We start from the raw sequence: 16,785 nt of genomic DNA, 5'->3' as shown, positions 1-16,785 counted from the left end.
AATTGTACTGGAACGTCATCGAACGCCAAAAAATCCACAAAATAATCGTCATAATATGATACAACTGAGGCTAAATCCATAAATATAAAGGACACCTACTAAGTATGGTGCTGAACTGGCAAATATACTCTACTCCTGAAATGCAAAAACAAGCACTTAAGTTGAAAATGGCATGTAGAATTTAAAATTTCCAGAGCTTCGGGAAATGTCGAATTTTTCCCGTCCCGATTGTCGGGATTTACAAATTTCCCATCCCGACCCCAAAAATTCTGTCCCGCACACCCCTAGTTTCATCCCTCATTTGTAATACCGAGTCAAGTATATGCAGTGCCGATAGTTAACATGGGATATAGCCAATTTACTATCCCTGCAGGGACTACTTGAACCCATACATTACTGCAAAATGATGATGATGCATTTGCACATATTGTTCCATGTAATGCCTTTGATCTTGATAACTTTCGTAGGGGCAGTATATTAGGTACAGGTGAATATCATGATTTACGTAAGGAATTAAACGTTAATCCGGAACTGAATGACCAGCAGCGACAAGTAGTTCTTAATTTAATGACTGAATATCAAGATTGTCTCACATGGACAGTAGATCAGTTAAGAAATACCAATGCTTATGAATTTACGTTACCTTTGAAATCAGATGACCCTGCCAGGCATCCTCCATACAAGGTGAGCCTGAAGCAGTGGGAAGTTATTAGGCAAGAGGTGCAAAACTTTCTTGATATCGGTGCGATCGAGCCCAGCGACTCACCCTATGTTTCTTCTGTTGTTCTAGTGCCTAAGAAAAATTGAGATTTTAGATCCATTAATAGATTTAATCACCAGGATGCTTATGGATCTGCTTTACCCCGAATAGATGACATAATACAATATCTGCGAGGTGCCCAGTTTATTACATCTTTAGATGCTCGAAGCGGATATTAGTCTATATCAATCACAGAAAAAGACAAGCATAAGCACCAGTGAGGGTCTATACTACTGGAATCGAATGCCAATGGGATTAAGCCAAGCCCCTGCAGCTTATAAACGCTGCATGGATCAAATTTTTGCTTCTATGAAATGGAATTGCCTTGTGTTATATCTTGACGATTTGATCATATTTACGAATACTTGGAATGACATGATGAGTAGGCTAACAGAAGTGATGTAAAGACTTAGGATGAATAACCTCTCTCTCTTCCCAACGAAGTGCCACTTTGGCTACTACGAGGTGGAAATTTTAGGCTTTATCGTCAGAAGAGATGGTGTAAAACCGATCAAAAGAAAGTAGGGGCTATAAAAGAAATTTCGGAACCTAGGAACTTAAATGAAATATGTAGGTTTCTTAGGCATGTGCGGTTACTACTGGTGTTTCGTCAAAATCTTTTGTCACATAGCAAGACCCCTTAGTCACTTAACAAGAAAGAATGTACCTTTTAATTTTTGTCCATACCAGAAACAGCCATTTGAAACTCTGAAAGAATGCTTAATGACAGCTCCAGTGCCAAGGCATTTTGATCCTTCATTACCTACAGAGTTTCACATCGATGCCTTGAATACTGGATTAGTGAATCCCATAGTTTATGCAAGTAGGACCCTAACAGGACCTGAACAGAACTATTCCATAGGTGAAAAGGAAGCTCTTGCTGTAGTATTTGGTGTCACACACTTTCATTCGTATTTCATCATGATAACTGATTCACATGCTCTGTGTTGGTTAAAGAAATGCAAGTCTCTTATTGGTTGTCTCGCAAGATGGAGTCTCAGGTTAAAAGTTATTCTTATGACGTGATTCATAAGTCAGGGAAACTTAATTTTGCCCCAGACTGCCTTAGCCAGATACCCAGGCATTGTCTGAAGGAGACCGAGAAGACATAGAAAAAGGAGGTATAGTTGCCTTCACCCAGGTAACCTCATCTCCTCCCTTACCACCACTGGCCATAGATATTTATGATGTTCAAGAAAAACAACAGAAAGACCCACTTTTATAAAGCATTTTAGAATTAAAACAAAAAGACCCCAGTGAGTTAAGTGTCAGGTATTATGAGATCGAGAATATCATCGTATACCGACGCTTTGGAAACAGAAGAATGCTAGTCATTCCAGAGAAATTAAAACTTATTGTACTTAAGGAAAAGCATGTTAACCCCCTTTCAGGAGGACATCTTGGGATCACCAAGATTAATGGAAAAGTATGTGAGCAATTTTATTAGCCAAGATGAAAAAATAAATAGAGGCATATGTTAAGGAATGCCCCCTTTGTCAAGAGAGAAATTGAAATACCGGTAAGCCACAAGGGTTCCTGAAGCCCATACCTGTAGGCGAACCTTTCGCTAGAGTAGGAACATATATAATGGGTCCTCTTCTTCTACCAAAAGGGTACAGATATATCATTATTGCCACCTGTTATTTAACGAATCGGGAGAAGCCAGATGCTTAAGAAGCACCACAGATAAGACAGTAGCAAGGTTCTTACTTGAAGTTATTTGTAGGCATGGGTGCCCTAGAGAAATCTTATCTGATAGAGGTTCTGTTGCTGGAGCTCATGAAAATAAAGCAAATAAATACCACTGCCTATCACCCCCAAACTAATGGGAAAACTGAGAGATTTAACCAGTGATTGCAATCTTAAGTCAATATGTGGATAAACATCAGAAAGATTGGAGCGACTACTTGAAACTAGGAGGATTGATCACGCAGGCCATTCACCCTTTGAGTTAGTGTACGGTCGTTTACCAGTGTTTCCTCTTGAAACGTTAGATAGAACCCCTGCGCTCCAATAATCAGAGTCCATACATCCTTCACTTCAAGGAGCACTTAGAGAATATTAGGGACCTTGCAAAGAAGCAACATAGTAAAAGACAGGCTTATGATAAGCAACATTATGATGCAAAACGAACAGAGGTAAAATTTATCAAGAATGATTTAGTCATGTATCAACCCGCTCACAAAATAGGGCTAACAGAAAAGCTGAGAAGAAAATGGAACGGTCCATGGAGAATTGTTAATTGGTTCATATTAGAAAAGGAAGAGGAGCAGAATGTAAACGTTAACCGTTATAAACAATACTACCTTCCTAACCAATAGTAAGGCCCACTTTAGATGAAAGCATTCACTTTTCTTAACATTTATGACATGACCAAAAAGCTGCCGTGTAAAGTGAGAAATTTTATGGCATTTCAGATGGCATGACATATTTCATGGCATTTCTCAAGAATAGAACTGGCTCTATTTCCATAGCATTTTTCGTAGGATAACCAATCAGAAGCGACCTCATGGTCACGAGTGCAAATGTAATGGTGGTAGCATAAGATGTAAACAACGTATCACTTTACACTTTTAAACGACAATACTTTTCAACCGAGAGCAATATCGCGCTTCGTATTAAATGTTTTTAAGTTGAGAAGAATGGTGCTAATTAAATACATACTTTACAACGTTTTCTACACACGTATGGAAGAATATTTTAGCTTTTTCAATTGTAAACATCGTGCACATGGCATTGATGGTGTAACTTGACGTGCCTTTCGTGCTGTATGTATTGTACATTGTAATTGAAACAGCTAACCGAAATGTTCCATAAAATGCTTTCTTGTAAAGTACTATCTGTTATAAGATTTTTGGAAGCATTTACATAGCATTTATGCTAGCAAAAATATTAAAGGAAATCCTTTCATCTAAAGTCGGCTTAAGACTCATATATGCTTTCATGTAAATGTCAAGTAAATTGGAGTTTCGACTAAGAACGTAAAAGACACAATCCTTATTAACCTGCTGTCAGTAAAAGGAAAGCAATGTCTCCTTAAAGAGTCTTGCTTGTTATTACTTAATCTGAGAACGAGGAGATTTCCAGACATTACCTGATAAAATCTCCCTGCCTCCGGACTCAATAAGACGAGCCTAAGCAGTCTCATAACTTGACGAAAATACACCAAACGCATAGCGTCCTCAGGTTTGTTGGTAAATTAGAATTTTTGTCAAGTTAGGTAGGATGAAACCTATAAGTCTGGAGTGGTGCAGACTATAACGTATCCTCTCTCCTTTTTTGTATGACATCCCAACTCTAATTTGTAACGGCAGAAAGAAGCTAAGAAGCAGAGACACTTTGACCCTACTGTGGTAAGTTGATCTCATAATCACAGACAATATTGCAATTATCTTGTTCCCTCCATTTAATACGATTTGTTCTTATCGTCAATCGCATCCTCCATATCTGTTCATGGAAACTCATGAGAATAGGCACATGCCCCTACAACGTATTGAAGTACCTAAACCCGTAATAGAATGGATATACATCTTATTGAGTGAAATCATATAACGACCTGACGCAGGGTTGCCCATGGGGGGATTATGGTGCAGGTTGCGCCATCGGGATTTTTTCCCTTCAAATAATGTAAAATTCAATATTTATATATGTTTTCAAAATAAATGTAAAAATTTTACACCTTAAATGCACCATATTTAATCCATTAGATGAAGAAAAGAAAGTGTTTAAGGGCATTATCAAATGGGGGGAGAAATATCCAACTCTTACATATTAGGCCTTAATTGACACGTAGGTTCTGGGGGGGACTAAACATTGGGGGGAGGCAGTATCCAACTCTAGGTGTTAGATTATGGCTGGTATTTTAGTTTGAGAGAGATTGAGCATTGAAATGAAGGAGGTATCCAATTCTTGTGAATTACATTGTCTTAGGGCTGGTTGCACCATCTCCACTTAACTTCTTATCCCCCCCACTTAACACCATTTTGCGGTTGTTCAATGTCCACCTAACGTTACCTAGCACTTAACGTCCTGTGTAACATAAGTGGCAGTCGGGGCTCCACCTAACGCGTTACCAGATACACATGGAAAAGCAGTACACTGTGCAGCCAACAGATACATGCATTACCAAAGAGAATGGGATTACAAGAGAGACGAAAGTTCCTATACTCAAAATGGAAAGTAGTTAGAATTTGCTAATTTATTATTTATATAGCATTTCTGGAAATTTAGAAAAAAAAAAAATGGTAAGGGCTATTCATTTAAGATGTAAATGGGGGATCATTTTGAAATGACAGATCTTTATTTGGATGCAGTAGTAATAATAATAATAACAATATTGTTATTGACACAACAGTGAATTACAATACATATATGGCAAACCTATGCATCAGGACAATCCTAACTATCATTCCCACTTGCTTATGTGATTGTCAGACAGAACTCAAGGGGTAAGTTTAAAATGTCATTCACACCTTCATTGATGATGCACAATTATAGGCTACTACAGTGGTTCCCAAAGTGTGCAGCACAGAATATAATACAAATGAACTATGAAATTGTGTACACAGTAATGGGCCTCAGAGATATTGTAGTGTCTATCGCTATCACCTTGTATTCAATAGATCCCATACTACATTTCTGGTGGGAGTGTGAAATCTCACTTTAACCTGTAGGCCCAGTCACTGCAGCTGTTTTGATTGTAAAGTAGTCTTGAACGTTTTTTTGTCAGGATACAAATTTAAATCAGCAATTTTTTGTCACAATTGTAGTCAACTATTAAAAAAATGATGACCCATATTTTTAAGAAAATGTTTTGTATGAAGCTTCTTTTGAAGTTAAGTGATTCAAAAAACGAAAATGTGTTTCAACCCCGTATATTATCATGGTACCTCCTACATCCCTCTAGTGGACACAAAGACACCACACACACACACACACACACACATATATATGTGAGAGATTGAGAGAAATCAGGATGTTAGATCTTATTTCTATGCAGTTCCTAGAATTGCCCCCAATGGAAATTCCTTAAATAGAACAACAATAATAAATATAAATATATGTAGACTTGTAGTATTGTACCAGCCATATGTGTAAGACACACATAACTCTTTACAAATTATTTTTTTTGCAATTATTGATCGATTTGTGTAATTTGCTTGCAAAAAAAATTCCAGCAGTTACTGTAAAAGTAACTGGTAACTGAGTTACATTTTAAAATGAGTAACTCTAACTATAACTGTTACTTTTTTAAGCAAGTAACTGTAACTCGGTTACCTTTTAAAAAGTAACTTTCCGATCACTGCCATGGTGTGGAGTTAGTTCCCTTCGCAGTATACATTCTGAAATTGAGGCACATGGCTCGTCATTGATGAGTTACTGCAATTGTTGTCTTGTTGCAAAACTGTTGATTGACACAAGACGTGACACTCGTCGGCAGTCTCTGTTTGTTTGTGAGCACTTTTTCTACCACTCTTCGCACGCCGGTTTCCCGTGGACTGTGTTTGCTTCCACTGCATAAACACTTTTCACTGTACTGTGTAACACACTAACAAATTCTGCCACTTCCTGTACACTGTGTCCTTTTGAACACTCAAATGCAATGATCCCTTTTTGCCAATCACTAATGTCTTTCTTCCGACATGGGAAACACACACTTGTCAGGAACCATGAATGCCATAGATGCTGTGGGCCATTTACGTCACAATTTGCTTATCAGCTGCGGAAAGTGCCACACATAGTGGATACTGATTGTGCGAACATAACCATTCCATTTTCGCCTGGAGGGATCTAATTTTTTGTTAAGTGTGCTTATAACTTTTAACTGTTAAGTATCAACATTTCAGTGCTAGAAGTAAGTGTCACGAGTGGCTATCGACTGCCTTAGCAACTTGGGAGATAGAGGGATAGTCAGGAAACAAATTTCCCTAATCTGCCATCTGCAGAGAGTTTTATTCTGGAGAAGGAACATGACATGAACAGAAAGAGTCATCATTACTCTATTTTCCCCCATAGTCCACAGCAACATTCAATCACTTGTCGTACAGCTTTACAAGTTTCAAGAAACCATGTTCGTAAAACTGCGTGTCCTATTTACGAATGAAGTTGCGTAGGCAGCTTCCACTTCTGCCATTGTGGTGAAATGCTTCCCTGCCAGTGCCTTGTTCAGGATCTCACAACTGATTGTGGCAAGAAAGTTGACCATTGCTGCTGCCATGTGGGGTATCTCATTGTCATACTACAATGATATGCCATAAGCACGGTGGTCACCAAACCAACCATGTTACAAAATCCCAGCTCCATACTCGTGACTTCCAAAATAAATTTAAATAATAACTTAAAATAAAACAAAAATATCCACACCAAATTGTAATGGTAATGTAACTCCCATCCAGTAATTCATGATGTGTTGTTTGCAGGTTCACAGGTCTGCAGACTCAACAAACAAAGGAAAGATTATAAGCAACTAACTATCCCACTTCCCATATTTGAAATGAGAATCAATATATATCCTACCCTATATTTATGTATTTTGAAATATCGTTACCTGTCCTTTTACCTCAATGGGCAACCCTCTATTTCACTTATTTGAAGCCAAAAAACATTTGATTGGGATTACTTTAATCTAAATATGACACTAGCTTACTTTCCCATCATCCCTCGTATTCTTGACTATTAAACGCACATGTTTGTTATGCACAGGGAAATTCTACAACAAGAGAATGATTGTTATTAGAATAAAATAAATAAAACTTGAGGTGACCTTCATAATTCATTGGATATATTTGACAAAATTCCAAATTTAGAACATTACCACCACCTTAATATGAAAGGTTGAATCGATAAATTCCTCAACATATATTGTCTCATTAATTTCTTCGAAATTACTCCAAAGGTATATTCTTTATGAAGGTAGGTTTTTTATGCTACGAACTTGATGATGTTATAGAAGAACAACGAATGTGCTTTGTTAATGAATAACCCTTTTCACAGTACGGTGAACATTACTTTCAAACTTAACATACATGTACCAAATCAGTCGCCATGAATAAACTTTCAAAACTTTCTTGTGATATACTCGTCATAATACAAATGTCTAAATTTTTTAATATTGATTGGAGTTCAATACACCGTTGTATAAATCAATATTGATACACAACTGTCTTGCATATTTGCATGTTCATTCAAAAGTAATCTTGCGATAATATTTTAGGAAAATGTAAGCAGCAACAGAAATTCTCCCCCACAACTCCTCAATGCTGCGATGCAAGCTTGCACAATATGCATATTTGGCTTATTTTTTTTTTCCATTTGAACTGACACCAGAATGAAATATGACGTCGAATCCTTTTCAATTGGCGCGAGGCGAATCTTTCTACTTAATATTGAGAAAACATATGCTATATTCAAAGGATATCAGCTTATCGATATTTACAGTCACATTAAATATGTATTTTCTCGATGCCGTGCAGAACATAATGCTTCCCTATGCGTTAAGACTGTAACACGTCTTACCTTAATTTGGGCAATTCCTTTGCAGAAACAACAACTCTGCAGCAGGATGTTTCTTGATGTAAAAACTTACATACGCCGTTCTCCTTATCCAAATTATTCTCCCCGCATAATCAGCATATCACAGGACAGTGCCATGTTGCATGAGGTTTAAAGTTAGTTTCAGTCCAGATAATGATTTTCAAGAAATGAAAATCCATAATCACAAACCAGCTAGACCTCTTGAAAATATAAACTAGAGAAATTTCACAAGGCCAGGTGTTTTGTGACAACAGCCAAGAAGAATGGTATTAAATCTTCGAATCTCACTACTCACTCACTCATTGACGTAAGTGTTCAAGCCCCAGAAGCAAAAAATGCTCAACTACGACCCCAATGAAATTGTCTGGAGGCACCGAGAATATTAAAAAAACACTCACCCCTTTTTTAAGGTTGAAATTGCCCTTTTTTGAAGCCTCTAGCTACATCTGTTTTTTCTTATACTTTAACTTCAAGATCTATTGTAACACAGATGATTTAATTCCAAGTTAATAAACGTGTGCGACATCTACATAAGAAGGTTCAGTCCATACCACTTAGTACTCAATACGAAAATAACTACATCGTGGCTGTTTTAATGAAATGTTTAGAGATGAATCACTGTTGTGTATGCCATCTTTTTTGTTGACCATGGAAACTTTAAGAAAGGTTATTTTAAATATTTCAAAAAATGAGGCAAGGTAGGAATTTGTAGGATATGATGGAAAACTATTATTTTTCAATTATATTTCCCTGAACAGGAGACCACAGGCCTCTAAACCTGCTAGGTTTTTCTCTGTGCTGGTAGTTGCAGGAGAATTAAGAAGGTACGTGAATCCCAATGTAGTTTCTTCAGTCTGACGTGGGCACCATTGTCAGGGTTGTCAACGGCAATTGAATTGAATATCTTGAGCAACAAATTCAGATATTGAATTGGCAAAAATGCACCAGAGATATAACATTTGGTAACATTTTTCAAAGTTCTTCAAAAAATAGTTCAACATACAACAACCACCGGCCACACAATGTTCCAAAAATGTATTTACGATGTCACTTTTTGCGTAACTTGCTTGGTACTTTGTTACATGTGTCATTAATAGAAACATTTTCTACCATGGAAGGAATCTCTGCAATTTCATATTGATTATACGTGATGAAAATTTGAAGTGCTCCTTGAGCACTTTAGAATCTAAAAATTAGCAACTATATTTTTAGGCCAAGTTCTTCTGCTGAGCTTTTCATTGAGTAACCTTGGGATGCCAACAGCAACTTTTTCATTGAATATTTAGCTAGTGAAGCGAAGGATGGTTTTTGGTGCTGAGGTCCTACCCATCTCAAAATCCAGCCGGCCTCCATGGTGGAGTGGTTAGCACATCATGCTACGATGCCAGGGGTCCCGGTTTCGAATCCCGGCTTGGACATGGATGTTTGTAAATGTCTATTCATCATATCATCACTCCTCCTCCAAGAAAGACTCCTGTCTGCACCACTCTGTTGAAGTAGAAGCTGATATTTCTAATAGTATCTCCCAGCTTTTTATGAGAGGTTCTTATCCTGACTTAATTTCCAGAAACTAATACACTGATGTACCTGGAAGGCAGGGTATTTGGGCAAAAATTAATTTATTGTCACTCCACTTTCAAACTAATCGACTCACTGCCAACTACGGACTAAATGTTTATTGCTGTCAGCTGCCCCAGTACCTTGTTAAGAGTGAAGGGGGAAGCTACTGAGAAGGCCTCCTCTCAAACCGGTTTTATTACACTTTATAAAACAAAATTTCCTAGTTGCGGAGTCTCACTCTACGGCACGTGTGGCAGAGGGTTAATATAAAAAAGATAGTTTCAAAACAGTACATATCATACAGAAAATAGTAAATAAAATATCATACAAGTAAAATAATATGGAGTTACATAGATTGTGCACCAAACATTTTTACTTATCATTCACTTCAGCTTGTAGTAGATTATCTGAATACAGGTTCATTATCTTCCTCATCATTAATCTGATCTTGGGAACTGAAGAGATGATTTTTCTTGAATGTACACATTGCCTGCATTGTAGAATTATTTATTTTGTAGTCTACGTTTTTCTTCTTCATAGAAATTAGTTTGTATTCCACTTCACAAAGAATTCTCACATAAAATACCAAAAATTTTTAAAAGACTTAAGTTCAAAAGTGTTTGAATGAGTTCCAATAGTTTGGAAGGTACATTTACACTCCGCATGTGTATTTCTGTGTATTTAATATTGCGGAATCTCGCTACACGTTTTACATGTAAAGGCTGTCAAAGATATGGGACACATTGTTAGTTATGTATGCAGTGAATATGATAACAAGATGCAAAGGGTGGAAATGAACTTTCATTCAGATAATCAGTATAAGAAATTAGTTGGTCGATTTTTGTCAATATCCTGTGCTTTATTAATTTATACTATTACTATCATTGCTATCATCATGATAATTATTAGTAGTATTACTAATATTTAGTATTTTCCAAATATTCATTTATATTTTAAGCATAACCAATTAAAAAACCTTCAGTGTAATATTTACTTAAAAGAGAAGAGAAGAGTTAAATGAATAACTTTGTATTCAAAATGTAATGACATTAAAAATTAAACATGTACAGTCCAAGCATGTGATGTGTAACAAAATATTTAAATATATGTTAAATGTTAATATCATAAATATTAACAACATATTATATAACAAAAAAATTCAAAGTACAGATGTGGACGCAGTCATGTGACGCTGTTACAAGTGCTCGCGTGCGTGACACGGGGTTAATAAAAATATTTTCTAACTCCCTTTAATTTTGTATTTCCTTTTTAATGAATGCTATTTTTTTCTCAAAATTCTCGTCAATGGAATTAAATCACCTATGCTCTGTGCCACTCATATACATATTTATGCCTATCTGCAGAGTGGTATTGCACTTCTTTCTAAGCAGAACCATACCACATCTAGCTAACATGGATTTACCCTAGTACCCCTTATTATAAAGTAATGACTAAGGAAAACTAAAAAATTAATAATTATTATATAATAAGCATTTATACGTTCATGAAAATGATATTTATATTTTACCAAGGTACAGGCTGATACTCCTTCTTTCAATAATATTCTTGAATACTTATTTTTGTCTATATTCTGAAATTTTCCCTGTACAAATTTCTGTGTTAACATGGTAAAGTTATAGTAGTTGTGAAATAGTTCATATTTCTATCCTTTTTTATTTTTTTATTTTATTTTACAGGTACGAGAACAAAAATTACATAGAAATGCTTTTAGAGATGAACGATATCTCAAGATGTGATAGACACTTGCTATTATCATCTGACCACTTCAATCAAGCAAGTCTACAAGAACAGTCAAATATTAATTCAGAATTTATCAGTAAACAGGGAATACTGGAACCTGTACCTTCATCCAAATCCTCCGACAGTAAATCAATGAATATTCACAATGCCAGGAGTAATAAAAAGAAGCAGCAATATGTATGTTCCCTTTGCAACAAGTGTTTCCCAAGTAAAGCACTGCTTATAACTCATGCAAGAGTTCACAACAAGCAGATTCCTTTTAAATGTTCCAATTGCAGCAAAGGTTTCTCTCATAAAGGGAAACTTAATGTTCATATGAGAATTCACAACAATGAAAAGCCTTTTGATTGTTCACTTTGCAAGAAAGGCTTCACACAAAAGAGTAATCTTAATCAGCATATGAAAATTCATACAAAAGAAAAGCCTTTTGATTGTTCAATTTGCAACAAAGGCTTCAGGCAAAAGGCACATCTTCATGATCATATGAGAATTCACAACAAAGGAAAGGCTTTTGATTGTTCAGTTTGCAAGAAAGGCTTTAGTCGAAAGTCTAATCTTCGTAAACATATAAAAATTCACACCCAAGAAAAGCCTTTTGATAACTCAATTTGCAACAAGGGCCTCACACAAAAGAGTAATCTTAATGAGCATTTTCTTTAGTATTTCCAACAAAGAATAACCTTTTTATGTTCAATTTGCAACAATGGCATCAGTAGAAAGGGGCATCATCAGGAGCTATGAGAATCCACAACAAAGGAAAGCCTTTTCATTGTTGACTTTGCATCAAAGTCTTCAGCCAAAAGAATTCTGAATGTGCATAGAAGGTTTTATACGAAATAAAAGTTATTGAGTTGTTGAATTTGTAACAAAGATTTTACCCATAAATACATCCATTATGAACATACATAGGTTCATACGAAAGTAAAGGCATTTAGATGCTCTTTATGGGACAAGTCGTTTAATCAGAAAACTTCGTTACACCAACATTGTAAAATTCATCTTGATAAATCAACCCTACATGTGTAACTTGTGCAAAACTGTTTTCTTCTACAAAAGGGTTATTAGTTTCTATATATTCCCTTCAAGCCTTAAACAACTGAAGTGAAATATCAGTACATGTCTTTGAATAATGGCCTATTATGCTAGAGAAACAGGTTCGAGTCCTGGCTGAACCTGCATTTTTCACTTCATTTATCACTAACGAACTATTACCACACTAAAAATATATATGATGTTATTGCAATCACTGTGACCAAACATTGAAGACTTGGCTGTATACCTGTAAGTTAGTACAAATCTGTGTATGATTCTCACAAATACTACCACTTGATTGTCACATAAATTTCCTGGTAATGTGTGTGTGCATACAAGATATTGGATTGGCAGATTGTTAGTAGACTGTATACATGGGCCAAAGTGATAAAATTCCTAACCACAACCACAGCTGCAATATTCATGGTATCAAGGTTATATCGACTGATATGGCAGCTTTCTTCTCTGCATGGTACCTTGGCTGAGAGAAGAGAAAACACAGGTTGCTTTGTGTTTCAGCTGTCTCTGACCCATTTGAACAGTGTCATTTGCAATGGTTCTGTTGGATAATGAAATTATTTCTCCACAGTTGTAACCTTTAACAATGATCACAAGTTACATATGCGCAGTCAAGACATTTTCATGGAAATAATTGAGCTCGGGATTTCCAGTCCCTTCAAGAAACCATTGTCTACCAATAGGAATTGTAGCTTTCCTGGCGATGTGATTCGCACAAGTCTTCTCGGGTTCGTTGGAAGCTAATGCCAATTTAACCTGGCTGGTAACCCGAGAACACTTGTTTGAATTGCTGTCTGCCAATTCTCAGTCTCCCATTTGCACATAGTCTGAGAGAATCTGAGTTAATCTAACTTTTCAGTTAGCACATGTAAAACCATTTATTTCTGTCACTTGCATGTGAAATACTTAATGTAATTGGGTAAAATTAGAAATTTTCTATTTTTGTAAAATTGGTTCCCTATGCTGCAAGACAGCTTAACTTTCCAGCAGGTTTTTATGCACAAATATTTCCATCAACCGGGTACAATTACGCCCATGTTAGTCTTCATTAACTACTGAGTAAATCTATAAAATGTGGTGAAGTCTTTCATGAACTGCTGAGCAGCTCAGAATATCAGCAGCGTCTCCAACGTCTGAACAGTACAAAGCTATACTGTCACATAAAGTCGTTTTATATTATTTGTTTTTATTTAACCATACTCTTACTAACAGTACAGGTTTATCAAAAACTGTCTGCCCCATTTATTTGTAAAAGAAAGCCTCGTGTCTTGAGCAAACTTCTTCAGATGCCTAAGATTTTGTTTTCTTTTCAAAGGTGTTTTTGGCAACTTTTAACAATATTTTAAAATGATAAATGCAAGTGTATAATATGATTCATATGGATTGTGAATGCAATAACTAGTAAATGAATAATCCATTAAGAAATAATTTTGATGTTATTGTTACCTATTAAAAAGTTTTTGAACAGATAATATTTGTTTTTATTTATTTCTATTATTTCTTTACATCACTACAAACACATTTTTTTTTAAAAAAATGGTCAGTCAAGAAAAGAACACACACTGAGATGAAGTAAAAATAAAAAAAATACAGATGAACATAGCTGAAATTTTTAGAAGTGCTTTCACACATCTGGTAAGGATGGGTCACAGAATGCAAAATCATGGAAGATGGGGGGGGGATGAAGATATTAATTTAAGAAACACACACACCCACAAGGATTATCATATATATACACATTTATTAATATATTGTTAATAATTAGTAAACTAAATGCATTCATTTCAAATCAGCCAAATATGTACCATGACCAACACAGATTTCTCTGAAAGAAAAGAAATGTGTGACTGGTTGTATGGACATACTATCAGATTGAGAAGGCTGTCACTGTAAGTTGGTTCTGAACTCCTTTGGATAAGCATCTGTGTAAACTCAGTTTCGCGAGATAAATTGACAATGATAATAAATTTTAAAAATAGATACAAAGAGCTTCAAAACAAGGCCAAGATGGTATTTTTAGGACTACCCAATACTAAGAAAAAGTTCTTCCACAAGATTGATAAGAACCTTTATTTTGGATGCAGGTTCGATTCCCATGGTGGTGATCTAAGGTTGGAATTTTTCCAGCTTTGCTCCCGCATCAAGTGGCTCTGTGTTTCATCCAGCTTCAAATCAATGGATACCTGGGGGTAAAGGCAATTGGAGCATGGAGATGATCACATCACCTCCAAAATGGCTGAGATCGAGAATGTGTTGGGCCCTACCCGTCACATCCCCTAAATGTGCCTTCATGCCACAGTGCTCAGTTCTATATTAATGAGAACTTTACCTTTTTACCTTTTAGCTGTACCTGTTTTTGGAAGATTTTAAAAACCTGAACATTTAGAATTGTATTTAAAGGTTTTCTACCTGCACTGTATTTGAATTTCATTAGGATCAAGCCACACATCTTTTATTTATAGAATTTCGAAAAGAGCGATCATTGTAGAACGTTAGAAAAAACTGGTGCTTCTATTGTTCTCACGGCAATAAAAAATTGAAAGTTTACTCAAGAGATAATTTGTTTGTCATAATTTAATGTGGAATTGAATCAGCTAAGTTATGATGTAACTCTCTGCTTTACCTGGATCGTTTCAAAGTTGCTTTCCAAAAGGGTCCATGAATATTTTTTACATTGGAATGGCACCAATAGTGGTTTTTGTTAAATATGGCGTAGGGAAGAAATGGCAAAGCTGTCCCCCCCCCCCCCCCCAGTGTTATTCTCCATAAAGTACAACCAAAGACTAGTACATATGGAAACACACTGTCATTATCTTCAGTTTCATTTACAAGGAAATTCCCATCTACAACATTTTTGCATAAATGGAAATAACTCCAAGATCTGTTACATCATCCAATCCTACAAGTCACTTACTCACATAAATGTTTTCAGGGAAGCAAGCTTTGGAAGCAAGAAATGCTCCATTACAACCCCCCATGAATTTATCTGGAAACACCAAGAAAATTTGTAAATCACTCACTTACCCGTTTGTTAACGATGAAGATGTCCTTTTTTGATATGTCTAACAATATCTGTTTCCAGGGGCAAAAGGCATTATTTTTTTCTTATACTTTAACCTCAAGATCAATAGTAACACAAATGACGCAATTACAAGTTTTGTGGTTTGTGTTTCGGCTGTCACTGACCAGTTTGAACAGTGTCATTTGCAACGTCCTGTTGGATGATGAAATGATTTCTTAGTAAATAGTGTAGCTTTTCACAAATGATCTCAATTTAGACATGCAGCCCCATGAGATTTCGATTTGAAATCATTGACTGTGGATTTTCCAATCCCTTCAAGTGACCATTGTCTGCCAATTCGCTGTCTCCCATTTGTACATGGCCTGAGAGAAACAGCCACTCTCATCGCTTTTCAGTTAGCACATGAAAAACTATTTCTTTCTGTCACTTTCATGTGAAATCCATAATTTATTAATGGGGAAAATTGTTGTATTTTTATGCTGTGAGAGAGCTTGATTTCCCAGCAGGTTTTTATGCTTAAATCATCTCGTGAAGTGGGCACAATTTCTCTCATGTTACTCTTTCATGAACTGGTGAGCCAAGCTATATACTTCGGTGAAGCTCAGAATATCAGCACTTCAGCAGTGGCTCCAGTGTCTGAACAGTGTAAAGCTATACTGTCATGGAAAGTGGATTTATGTGGAACTGTCTGTTCCATTTATTTGTAACAGGAAGCCTTGTGTCTCATTTTGATGTCTAAGATCTCTTTTTTTCTTTTCAAAGGTGTTTTTGGAAACTTTTGACAGTATTTTACAATATTTAATGCGAGTGTATAAAATTGTTTGTATGCATTGTGAATTTAATAAGTAGTAAATGAACAATAAATATTCCATTAAGAAATAATTTTTATACTATGTATGCCTGTTAAAAAGTTTTTGAAGAACATATACCTAGTCTTACCATAAATACTGTCACAAAGTTTCAAGTAAATTGACACAAAATGCTGAGAGATATTTTAATATCCTAATAACATTACTGAAATGGATGCATGACAAATCAAAATCACAAATCAATATTCATAATGGCCGCCCTTAGCATGCACACATTCCATAAGTCTTTG

At 35.9% G+C, this 16,785-nt stretch overlaps 1 protein-coding gene across 3 annotated transcripts in view; it reads left to right on the top strand.

Annotated features, from left to right (window-relative positions):
* The window catches only part of LOC146000495 (uncharacterized), a 337,315-nt gene that overhangs the window by 70,809 nt on the left and 249,721 nt on the right, over positions 1–16,785 (top strand). The window contains exon 4 of one of the 3 annotated variants that reach the window (XM_083138221.1): positions 11,551–14,073. The exons of the other annotated variants lie outside the window; for them this stretch is intronic. Coding sequence (XP_082994347.1) covers positions 11,551–12,274 — 724 coding nt within the window. The 3' untranslated portion in view covers positions 12,275–14,073. Of the gene's footprint in view, positions 1–11,550; positions 14,074–16,785 lie in introns of those variants that run through there. 3 annotated transcript variants of the gene reach the window in all.

This window comes from Lepisma saccharinum, chromosome 16, assembly GCF_977018435.1.
Source record: "Lepisma saccharinum chromosome 16, izLepSacc3.1, whole genome shotgun sequence".
NCBI lineage: Eukaryota > Metazoa > Arthropoda > Insecta > Zygentoma > Lepismatidae > Lepisma > Lepisma saccharinum.
Note: the sequence above shows the minus strand (reverse complement) of the source record. Positions and strands in the feature narration are given on the sequence as shown.